This window comes from Paramormyrops kingsleyae, chromosome 10 (assembly GCF_048594095.1).
Source record: "Paramormyrops kingsleyae isolate MSU_618 chromosome 10, PKINGS_0.4, whole genome shotgun sequence".
Taxonomy (NCBI): domain Eukaryota; kingdom Metazoa; phylum Chordata; class Actinopteri; order Osteoglossiformes; family Mormyridae; genus Paramormyrops; species Paramormyrops kingsleyae.
The window spans coordinates 24,471,207-24,483,683 of record NC_132806.1 but is presented as its reverse complement, the minus strand read 5'-3'; the positions used below and the strand labels follow the sequence as shown (position 1 = coordinate 24,483,683).

At 38.9% G+C, this 12,477-nt stretch overlaps 2 protein-coding genes across 10 annotated transcripts in view; one reads left to right on the top strand and one right to left on the bottom strand.

The window, feature by feature from the left end:
- Positions 1 to 260: 260 nt before the first annotated feature.
- On the top strand, positions 261 to 8,119 carry sh2d1ab (SH2 domain containing 1A duplicate b). Of its 2 annotated transcripts, none has more exons than XM_023834537.2 (3): positions 261 to 3,027; positions 3,981 to 4,044; positions 7,532 to 8,119. In XM_023834537.2, the coding sequence occupies exons 1-3, from the start codon at positions 2,891 to 2,893 to the stop codon at positions 7,661 to 7,663; spliced, it is 333 nt and encodes a 110-aa protein (XP_023690305.1). In that variant the 5' UTR covers positions 261 to 2,890; the 3' UTR covers positions 7,664 to 8,119. The 2 variants fall into 2 exon arrangements, with proteins under 2 accessions (XP_023690305.1, XP_023690306.1); XM_023834538.2 differs by lacking the exon at positions 7,532 to 8,119 and adding an exon at positions 4,312 to 5,736 and having other exon boundaries at positions 2,260 to 3,027.
- The window catches only part of LOC111855497 (teneurin-1-like), a 365,325-nt gene continuing 360,286 nt past the window's right edge, over positions 7,439 to 12,477 (bottom strand). For all 8 annotated transcript variants that reach the window (XM_072717559.1, XM_072717557.1, XM_072717558.1 and 5 more), the window contains one exon: positions 7,439 to 12,412. In XM_072717559.1, coding sequence (XP_072573660.1) covers positions 11,657 to 12,412 — 756 coding nt within the window. In that variant the 3' untranslated portion in view covers positions 7,439 to 11,656. The remainder of the gene's footprint in view (positions 12,413 to 12,477) is intronic.

Here is a 12,477-nt window from a genome sequence, read left to right as displayed (position 1 = left end):
GTTCTCCCGCTAATTTCCACCTATGGCCACGAGTTCTTGAATTTGAACTGATGCTGAAGTAACTATTCGGTTGAACAGCATCCAAACCTGTTAGAATCTTATAGACCTGGATCATGTCTCCTTTGCTTGAGGCTGAACAGATTTAGCTCAAGTAACCTTTCCTTGTATGACATTCCTCTAAGACCAGGAATCATTCTTGTGGCCCTACGCTGCACCTTTTCAAAGGCCGCAATGTCCTTTTTAAGATATGGTGACCAAACCTGCACACAATATTCTAGGTGAGGTCTCACCAAGGAATTGTATAATCTTAGCATTACCAAAAAGCCTTTTGGAAATCTAAGTAGATGACATCATAGGCCTTCTTATCATCAACTTCCTGAGTAGCTTCCTCAAAAAACTCCAACAGATTTGTTAAACAGGATCTACCTCTCCTAAATCTATGCTGGCTATCCCTCAAAATGTTATTTGAGTCCAGGTAATCTACCATTTTCTCTTTGATTATAGCCTCCATAACTTTACAAGTTATACAAGTTAGACTGGTTGGCCTATAGTTTGACAAATTACTTCTATCCCCTTTTTTGAAAATGGGCGTTATGTTGGCATACTTCCAATCAGAAGGTACCACACCTTCAGATAAGGATTTTTGAAACAGTAATGTTAAGGGTCGGCAAATAATATCCCTCATCACTTTTAACACTATAGGTAAGATGCCATCAGGGCCCTGTGATTTATTTATTTTGAGCTTAGCTAGGCTTTGCAAAACATCAGCCCCTCATGGATGTCATATGGTGTGAAATCAGATGATTTCATAGTGTGGCACTGAGGCCGCCGTGTATAGAATGAACAAATTTGGGGAGGGTAGGGTGCGCGTCTTGTATTTAAGGAACTAGGCCCAGTTGATCAAGCTAGTGATAACTGAAAGCAACTGGCAGCACAAAGACAGCTGCTACCCCAAGTGGGAGACAAACACAGTTATGATGCAGAGAGATGGGCATAGACACTGTCTCAGCCCGCAAGGAAACAACTGAGAAACGACTGCAGCTGGGAGACGCTCTTTACCACAGGTCATTTCCTGTGCCACAGAGAACCCGGGGTGTTAGGGCGGTACATGGCACAGGTGGAAAAAGAGTGACGATCCACGGAGCGGCTTACAAGAAGAAGCGGTTTATTAACAAGAACTAAACACAAAGGGATAAGAACAAAATAAAGGAACCACAAGTAGCCAAAAACCACAAAAATAAAATAATACGAAACCAAGCAAAAACTCAAAGCAGAACTAGCAAACAACTAAAGTTCAAGCAACATCAACACAGCTCAAATATCTACACGTCTAAGAATACACATTTAACAAAATGAGAAACTGAAGAACAGAATGAGGGCAGACTCTTAAACACATAAAGACAACAAGGGTAATAAGGGGCACGTGTGGACTATAACCAAATCAATCAATCAGGACAGGCACAGGACAGCAAGAAACAGGTGGAATAAATTCCTATTAACAACATAGGATCATAAGTACTAGCAGAACAGAATTAAAACAGAAACAAGGACAAAGAGCAAAGACAGAGATAAACAATACCAAACACTAAGGATAAAATAAAACCAAATAAATTGGCCAGACGGGGACAAAACAAATGGAACAGGCACCGACCCTAACACAGGGAGCTTATTCAACAAAGTAAATCTCTCTGCATTCCTGTCTGTCCATCCCTCTCGTGTGGGACATGATTGGATATGTTCAGGTAAATACTTATTCCATAAGCAGGGCTACCAACTTGCTGGAGTCATATTTTCAATTCAAGACAAATCTGCACACACATTTACATGTATGGAAGAGTTTTATTACCTTGTAAATAGTCTGTATGGATTTAAAACTGCCCCAATGCCTTTGATGTCACAAATTTTAGGTTTATAATGGAATAATATAGATTTGCCATTAGATTCCTTGCATGAGTGTGAGAGTCTGAAAGTGTGCATGTTGCACCAGATGCGTGAGTTAACGTGGGACCATGGTGGGTTAACAAAAATAGTGCTATTGCTGCATGCAGGGGCGGATTAACGCACAGGCTAGATATGGCTTAAGCCTAGGGGCCCCACGTGTGCCAGCCTGCAAGGGGGCCCACAGACTACTGTAGCCTAGGGGCCCCACGTGTGCCAGCCTGAAAGGGGGCCCCCATTGGCACGGAGGGGGGCGGGGTTGGGGGGCCCACAGACTACTGTAGCCTAGGGGCCTCTGTGCACCTTAATCCGCCCTTGGCTGCATGCTTCTAGGATTGTTTGTTGGAAATCCGGCACTGCCTGGGTGCTTGACACAGAAAATTAATTTGTGTCCAGCCCCCTGTTTGTGTCCAACTCCCTTGTTTTAAACTGTCCTGTGTTTTGCACTTTATGTCCTTTGAAAACCCTCTCTTTGTCACTTGCTGTTTGTATATTGCACTATGGTCCCAAGGAGTATTATTTTGCACCATTTTGCACCATTATATACTTGTATATGGAACATATGACAATAAAGCCACATGAATTAAGTTTAACCTGGCTTGTTGATGTGCGTGACACAAGCCTCAAGGACAATGGTATTGTAGCTAATCTTAAAGTCTTGGGACTGCCCAATCTGACTCCTCCTTTCCAAACATGACATTATAACCAGGTGCTGGTCAGTTTATAGTAGCTATGAGTGACTGCAGCTGTAGCCTAATGGACCTCTCTGACAAGCATTTTGAACAGCCCTTGAAAGGCGCTGTGTGACATTTTATATCACTTTTTTTCCCCATTGTAGAAGTCTGTGATGCTACTTCCTGTCGTGGTTGTTTTATTTCCTGCACAGTGCCTGCAGCAGCACACATACTTTGGCATCTCCCTCATTTGATTTCTTTCCACGTTACGCAACTCAATGGAGGCTCTGTCTTTCTACCATGGCACCATCAACAAGGAGATGGGAGAGAAGATCCTCTGTGCGACGAAGGAAGATGGCAGCTATTTGATACGTAAGAGTGAGTCCATGAGTGGGGCTTACTGCCTATGTATTTTGTAAGTATCTTCTGCATAGACTTTGGGAATCCATGTACAGAAATGTAAAGTGGGCCCTTCTGTTTTGCCCGGTGCAGCTCGCAGAGGACCGTTCAATGATCTTGAATTGTATATCTTGTGTACAGAGTACCCTGATACACAAATGTTGCAGCAAAGGCAGATTTCTGATGAAAATCTAATGTTTATTTGTTTTTTATTCTGAAGTGCATACGTTCTGACTTTATTATGCTTCCCCTTCATTATTACTGAATTTTGGAGTTATATACTGAATACTACAATTAACTCTCGAAAATGTTTATATACAACCACACAAGCTCACAATCATACATATTGAAACCACAGTTTCTGTTCCTTTTTCTATATAAATATTTCATTGGTTCACATATTGTATGAAACAGCCAAAGAGCATGATTTGCATTTAGCTTGGACTTAACCAGAAAGATTTAGATTTAGATTACATTTACACGAAGTAAACTGTTGTACATATATCATTGCCTTGGCGCTGTACATAAAATATAACAGAATATGCAGAACAAACTCAGCTGTATTCAGCTGTATTAATGAGAAAGGTTGCAGTCTATGCCATAAATAATGTAGTAGTACATGCTTACTTAATGCATTAATTAAGCAGTAACTAAGTGTTAGTTACATACAGATCTAATGCTTGTTCATCATTAATAAATAATGACATTTCATGTATTCCATTCAGGCACTATATTAGTTAACAGTTAACTCATTAGTTAATAGTGGTAAGACTACTCGAATGGGCAAAAATTACTTAACTCATTTACTACTCATGAACAAATCATGGTTTCCCCGTGAAATACATGAATTGTCACGATTGATTAATGATGAATGAACATGGGATCAGGAAGTTAGCCACTTTATCTGTCCTATTTATTTTAATAGCAGAATTGACATGTACCAACCTGAATATATTGCATATGTCACAGGTTCAAAGGTTTAGTCTACACCTACAGAGTATATCAGACCAACGACAGGCTGTGGGTTGCAGAGGTGAGACATTAAACACCGAAGACTGTCTTTTGTTTATGTTTGATTCTGTATGTGACTGGAGGGATGTAAAGGCAGAAAATTCTGATGCAACTGACAGTGATGGGGCTGTGAAGCCCGCCTCAAGTGTGAATTCTGCCTCGCATAGACCGTTGCATGCAAGAGCTCTGGTGCGAAATATGTGCGCAGCAAGAAGCCGCATCAACTGTCAGCATCAGTTTAGTGCACAAATGAAATGGGACTTTCAACTGGCTCCCATTTGTGTTATAGACAGCTCCGGGTGTCCAAGAACGAGTCTTTCGGAACGTCAAGAACCTGATAGCACATTTCCGCGAGCCGGACAAAGGCATCATCATACCTCTACTTTATCCAGTCCCAGCCAAATAACCAGATGCCGTGTCCTGTAAAGAAAGCCTGGAATGTGTTTGTGATTGGACTGCAAAATAACAGAAAAAAACCTGTTCACCCTGTCGCATATACAAAATACAGTTTGCGCAAGTATTGTTTCTTGATACACATGGATGATATCTGAAATGCCTAGACTGTGAATTTGTATAACATCTCTGTCATACAAACTTTTTTTTAAAAATCCTAAATATCCTTCTGTCCAAACTGCTTATCCAATACAGTGTCAAATCACTGTTGGAAAAAAAAAATTCTAAACTTATAAAATGGATGACCCAAGTTTTTATCAAACTATACTGTCAGAAAAAAGTACCAATGTGTACCTTTCAGGTAACAAATACTTTGTACCCTCAAGGGTCTCCCAGTTGTACCCTAGCTGTAGGTAAGTGTTCCTTTTAAGGTATAGAAATGGACTCTGAAGAACATTTTTGTACCATTGGGAGTACATTCATGTTATTTCACAAAACTGCAGCAGAGTTGCACCCATTTTTCTGATAGTGTATCTGATTTTAATGTTGGGATATGCAAACCATGAGTAAATCATCCACTGATTGGGTGGGCTAATGCTTTCACAGGAGGCATCGTTGAAGGATGCTTGCATACACACATGAGCACATGCAAGACAATTTATAGTATTTTGTAAATATTCATGCATAAAGAATTAGAGGAATAGGCCTCATTTAGATCTCAAAATAATTTTGATTTAATGCTAACCTTTAATTGAAATGGATACACATGTATTCATGTGAATTATGCAGTGATTTTGAAGAATACTATGAAAGGCGTTTAGACATTTAGCGACTGATCAATACAAATAGATCAGGTATACATTCATGGCTAACTGACATGTGTTGTGACAACAGGCAAAGGTTTTTGCTTTTGGTTCATTTTTATAGGACTGAATTGTTAATAATGTCAGTGATAAATGAGAGGACTTATTTTGGACAACAAATATTTTAATTCCTTTCATTGAGAATCATTGTAAAGGCTACCAGTATTTCTGCTAACAGTGTGACTTGTTTGAAGCTGAAACTACATTGTAGAAATTAAACATTTTGGCAGTATGAGTAAACTTCAAAAGACGGAAACTATTTGAAGAAGCTTTTTGTCCCATGTTGATGTGTAACTTCGAAACAGAAACCATTGTAGTTTTTTTGTCGAATTTATGGTAGAATAATTTGTCTTCTGTTTTTTATCTGAAATAATTTCATAAACATATGAATTTCTTCTACGGAACTTCTGTCTGCATTATTCCTGTAATAGATTAATAAAGTTTTTTTGTTCAGTCAAGCCTATTATGAACTAGTGGTGTCTGATTTTGAAAATGTTGTTTATCTTTCATTAGCCTTATGCAGGTCCGGGGACTGGGTGATGTGAAATGTAACATTGTCAAGCTGCGAAACGACAGGGTAAACAGCAGAATACAGGGACCTTTAGTTACTAAACTATGTAAATATATTTTGTTTATGTGTATGTGAGTTTTCATCCAACATTCTAGAATTCAGTATTTGCCAAAAATGAACAACATAGTTTGATGTTAATATATGGCTCTAATAATAATTTTTTTTTGTCATACAGGCTGCAAAGAAATAGGTGTTTTTACAGATGAGTTTGTTAATGTCTGTTAGTTCAGATTTACTGCCTGTGTTAAACAGTCATTTTCCTGCTGAAGAATGAGATTTGACAGTTAAGGTGTCAGATAAGCAAGTTGCAAATTTAATGTAACTACTGCAGAAGAAGCATGGGGAGAAATGGATTCCTGTGCTCAAGGAGTGGGTACCGGGTCATAATTAAAAGAAATGTATGCACGGTACTATTCTTAGAAGTTCGTAGTCTAGCATATGCATGTCCTGTAAGTCAAGCAGTGTAGACATCGCTACACTTTTTTCAAATGTGATTTCTCACCTTCAATCTCCACCTTATTTTCTGCGTGCTTTGCGTTTTTTTTTGTATTCTGACTCACACCTACATGTTTTGATCACAGTCTTTGCCCAGTGGCTGCTGGTACTTCTACAAGCAGGAGTCTCGAGTTAAATATAGGCAGTCCCCAGGTTACGAACAAGATCCTTTCTGTCTTTAAGTGCATGCATAATACAGTACAGTATACATAATAATACAGTAGAGTAATAATAATAATAATTCTACAGTAATAATAAAAGTAACTATATAGCAACACACTGCTGAAGCCGCGCAATGTTTTCACGAGGGTCACAAAGAAGTGTGTGCGTTTGTTATTACGAAGCATTGTATTTAACCTGGACATGTAATATAATAGGCTTCATGGCAGTTTGTTCGTAAGTACAAGTTGTCCATTCGTCAGACATTCTTAACCCTGGACTGCCTGTACTTGTTAGGGGAAAGTGAAGCTGTGTCGTTGATCTGATAATTATCTCCACCCCATATCTGACTTCCCCAGCATTCTGAAAAATCTCTTTTATGATGTGAGTAGATTGTACTTTTGAGAATACTAGACTGTGTGTTAATATTATAATCACAAAATGTTATTCTTGTACCTTAACAAGTAGAGCATTGTATTTCTAACCCACAACTTGTGGGTTCAAATCCCAGGGAGTGCACATAAACTGTAATCTTCCATCTACTACTAAGTTGCTTTGGGGAAAAAGCACGAGCTAAATGAGTAAATATCAATGTGGCGATATCATCAGTACATTTCCAGGTGCTAAATTGGAAAAGCGTGTAGTTTAGAGACTTAACTTCATTAAATGTTAATGGTCTAGCTTGGAGTATTGTTTGCACATTATATAACATAAGGTTAAAAAAGCTTAAATGATCGTTTACACATTTTTCTTTTTTCCTGAAATAATTTCCCCTGCTGGTTTCTAAACATTTTCAGCTGTGTCACAGACACCTCTTATAACATAATACTCTCCTTTTTTGCCTTGTAATTAACGTAGTTAACCAAAGAGCCATAGTTACTTTTATTTCATTACAATGGGAGAAAATAAAGCAAAGAACTGAGGCCTCACACTGCTGGATTTGCATGTTTATTTTTGTCAAAATTGAAAAGAGCTTCTTCTTATTGAAATTCCCACACTCAAATATTTGTTTTTAAAATTATTTACAGCTATTTGCTGTGAAGAAGATGCTTGCCTCTGGACTGAAGACTAGACCGGGAAATGCAGTCAGTCAAGCGAATTCAGGGTCGTCGTTCTGCATCACATCAGTCTACAAAGTTCTCATGGGCCAGACGGAGTGACTTCTCTCTAACCTTAGCAAGGCTAAGAGGCGAGTTTCATCGTAACACACAGTCATCAGAACATCCTACGTCTTTTTTCAATATAATATTCATCAATTCAAAATTCACAGTATATACTCTCAGGCAATATCTTAAAATGATGTATTGAGAAAATGCAACAATATATGAATTATGTATTTCATAACTGAATACTGAAGCAGAAGGTATCCATTTGCCGTAAATTGTGGATTTTTGTTTGTCCTCGTGAAATGGAACTCTCAGAAATTGCAGAACTCACTCACAGCAATTAATCACACATAATCAATTTTAAGCAAATCACTGAAATAAATGCTACGGTCTGTTAAAAATCAGACCAATTTTTTTTTTATAGTAAATATGCATAATTATTACTTAATGTTAGTTAATAATAATAATAATAATAATAATAATAATAATAATAAATTGTGAATTGTTGAATTGTGTTTTGGCTCTAATCTTTATTGTAATTTCAGATGTGTATTTAAGAATTATTCTCAGTGGACATTTTATTAGATACACCAAGTACTGGATAATATCCACTTTTGTCTCCAGAACGAATACAAGGATGGATGAGTTGTCCATTACGAAATGCCCGATATAAGGATATACTGAGCTGCTAGTTTTTCACTTGTGTCCTTCCGATTCTTGTTAGCTCCTGCTCTGACTTCTCCCATTAATCAGGTGATTTTTTTCTAATCGCACCACCAACTTCAGACAGTGTAGCGCAAAAAAAAATAATAAAAAAAATCCAGGAGCGTGACTGTTTCTGAGATTCTAGAACAAGCATATCCACCTCCCAGAATCACACCACATTCAAAATCAATGTACGTTAGCATTTTTAATGCCCAGCAAGACAGGAATGGACTCTCCTGACTCTGTCTGTGTGCCATTATCTGGTTTCGTTTACAGCCACATGATTGGCAGCATACCAAGCAGGTCTTCCTAATAAACTGGCCACTGAGTATATTCCATAAAAAACTAAATGCTGTTTAAGCTGAATTGTGAACCTTTTTAAAATGCTGCAAAACTCATGAGTTAATCACAATAAAAATATATTTCAGTCATAAGAACATAAGAAATTTACAAATGAGAGGAGGCCATTCGGCCCATCAAGCTCATTTGGGGAGAACTTAACTAATAATTCAGAGTTATCTAGCTCTGATTTGAAGGGACCCAGGGTTTTAGCTTGCACTACTTGAACAGGAAGACTATTCCATACTCTAACTACAAGCTGTGTAAAGAAGTGTTTTCTCAAATTCAGTTTAAAATGTTCCAGTCCAACTGGAAATCAGTGTGTTGAACTTAACATGAATGAATTAAATGCTACTCTTGCTGAAGATCAAACCAGAGCAACAGAACAGACCATAAAAAGGCATTTTTTAAATGACAAATTCTCCTTATTTCTTGTTTCTCAACATGAAGCTTACAGTAATGTATAGTGGAAGTTCTGGTGTATTTTCATTATATATATTTACAAAATTACTGAAAATACACCAGAACTAGAAGAGTCGCCCGCGGACCTGTTCTAAAAATAGCACAACTCACCAGTGAGCAGCGTCTAAAATTTAATTTTATCCTGTTGCTATTCTTCTTGTAGTCTAAGCCTTAAAATATCCCTCCAACGCGCTTTAAAAGCGACAGGTGAACATCCGTGACATAGAAAGACCATATAAATAAACATTTTTTATAGTTTACGCCTTAAAATGCCCCGCCCCTCCACGCCTTAAACACATGCAATCTTATTAAAACACACTTTGTAAACACATATGATATGTGGATGTCGGGCTAAGGATATGAGTAATGTAATAATAATAATAATCCACAATATAGCCGGGGGCGCGATAGCTGAACCGCGAAACAGCGGGTTATCACTGTACATATAAAATTACTGAAAATACACCAGAACTTCCACTCATATGAGATGAGTTGGATCAGTGTATTGCAGGACTTGGGGCCTGTACTACGAAGCGGGGTTACTGGCTTATCAGGGTAACTTGTCAGATTTAAGGTAGTCTGGGCAAAATGTAAGTGAATGAATATGAAGTCCATTTAAATTCGACAACTTACCCCAATATGCCAGTAACCCCGCTTCCTAGTACAGGCCCTTGATAAGGGCAATGCAGGGGTGGGCAGTACAGAAATTAAAGATCCAGACCAAAACTCTGACTCTTCATACTCAACTGGTTGGTCAAAATAAAATCTTGGTCTGGATTTTTACTTTCAGGCCCTGAACATTCCACCTCTAGGGCAATGAATAGACAATGGTGTAATCAGATCAAAACAATACTTTTTCTTCACGTCCCAAGTCATATAATACTGTTAGAGGAAAATTATTACAAATATAAGCCAACAAAAAGTAAAACAGTAAAAAAATATCCATTGACCTGCGACAAACTGGAGACCCTTCTCTGAGGAACTGAGAGTGAAGATGCAGGAGGGCAACACTAATTGATCGTTGCAAATTGGTAGAGACCGTCCATATGTCATTTATCTTTGCAGAAGCCATCAAACGCTCCGAACCACTGGGAAGCACTGCGGTTTGCACTCTGGCTGTGCTTCGAGTCACACTGTCACCTGTACAGACCTCCACTCCATGTCTGAAGACGATGCAGAGTAGGGGAGCTTGAGACTGAAAAAAGGAATGTTCTTTAATTCATTTTGCGTCTTTTTTTATGAGTTTTATTCACCTCTGATCAATGGGAAATAAGGGCAACCGCACATGAAAAATAAAAACATTGCCCGAACGTGGTAATAAACAGAGCCATCTTTTAAACGCCGTATCATTTCAAAACGACTGGTTTCAAAGTATAAGAGACGTACAGGTGCACACGATCACCGAGCCGTTCCATGAAGACTGAGATGACTAACAAATATAGCACTGAGCAACACATCCCGGAAAGGAACTTTGTCCCACTATAACATGAACACTTGAACATATGAACTCTTATACGTGAGCAAAACACACACGGTCTACGCTGTTTTCTGTTATTGTCAACAGATTCTGAAAAGTTGCACTGTGGCCAAGACGATTCTGGTCAACCAGTCTGATCTTGTGGTCAACCGTTCTTTACCAGAAACATTTTTGTATGTTTTTTCTATTCCGCATTTCAGATGTATATATCCTCAAAACAAAAGGCACAAGCTGCTTCGAAATAATGCATTATATCCATATAATGCACAGACTTTAATTTTAATCTACTCTGTCATACGATAAATCATTTGTAGAAAAGTAAATCTTCAGGTTGAATAATTTTCATAGCGCTGCTTAACTCTGCAAAAGTGTAACTCGTCTAGTTTATTTTTCTTTTAAACACTTAATGGGTCAAACCATTGTAATGCTTGTTCTTAAAGCACTTACTATTTACAACTTCTCATGAGTAAATATATATACTCAAACGATTTTGAAACATACTGAAGGCAAAACAATATGTATATGTTCAAGTTACTTTTGGACTTTTTTAAAGATAATATTTTCAAAGAAGAGGGAGAATAACAAAGGTTTTCTCACATACCAAAAAAGATGTTTTTTTTTCTTGGTGCTGTATATAAACCCAAATGTAAGCTTAGGAGCCACTTTTTTATACTGATATAAAAGAAATATCGAGATTAATATTTGCTGTCCATGTTACTTTTTCAATATGTTTAATCAAATAGGAGAACTAGTGAATACTATAGACTGGAGAAGAAAGTCAACCCAACAAAACGCCAAGCCACTCCTAAAAAACAAAAGAAACATGTCTTTTTGTATAACAAAATCATAAGCTGAATAGCGTGTGCCACAGTTATAAAGGAACATTAATAAAATACCATCATTTGTCACAATTAAAGGCAGTAGGATAATTTGATTTCTCCAGTTTTCCTTTTGTATGGTATATATTTACAGTTTTCTTGCTAGAAAAACAGTAGAACAAATCATTAAATGTCTAAAAACAGGCAGTCTTTGGTGAAGGAAAAACGGGCAGGGTGATACCACTGTTACCTCCTTCCTATTTCACTCTGTCTCATGAAGTGAATGTTGTTGGCACTGTCAGAAAGTTCGAGGTACTGCTCCACAGACAGGACAAAGTAACCGTCGTAGCCCAGCACCTTCCCTGTGGTTAGCAGCTGCTGTTTCTCCGCATCGGTCCACACCCTGGTGCCCTCCTCACCCTCCTGAACCCTCCTCTGCTCCTGAGCCCACGCCCGCTCCACGGCCCTCTGTCGGGCCTGCTCCAGCACGTGGGCCTTCTCCTCTTCCGTTGTGGCGCCATAGCGGATGTTGAAGCACAGAGCGCCGTGTTGTAGCTGGATGTCGGCAAAGCGCCTAGTCCTCCCGTTCACCACCGAGGTCATCTGGGACACGGTGACATTGACGCCGTTCTCCAGGATGCGGCCACCACCACTGTTGCTAATCGTCACCAGGTCCTCCTCCAGAGGGCCCAGCTTGATGAAATAATGTGTGTCCCGACCCTCGATGGTGAAATGCAAACCACTCAGGTAGAAGGCGTTGTTGAGGATGGCGGCAATGCGCCTGCTGTCTTCCTTGGCTACGCCAATGATAGTGGCAGAGACAACGTCGTCCACAATGGCGAACTTAATACCCTTCCCGAAGATGGAGGATATTGCCGAGAAGCTCGGCATCCGTCCGGGTTCTTGGCCCACGGAGCTGCTGACCTGGGTCATGGGCAGTCGCTCCAGCGAGATGAAGGTCCTCAGATGCTTCTGGAGTTCACACTGTATACCCAAGACCACCTTCCAAAATAAATCAATGAATGAATAACATGCTTACACATGACTACCAATGAAACATGAAGTCT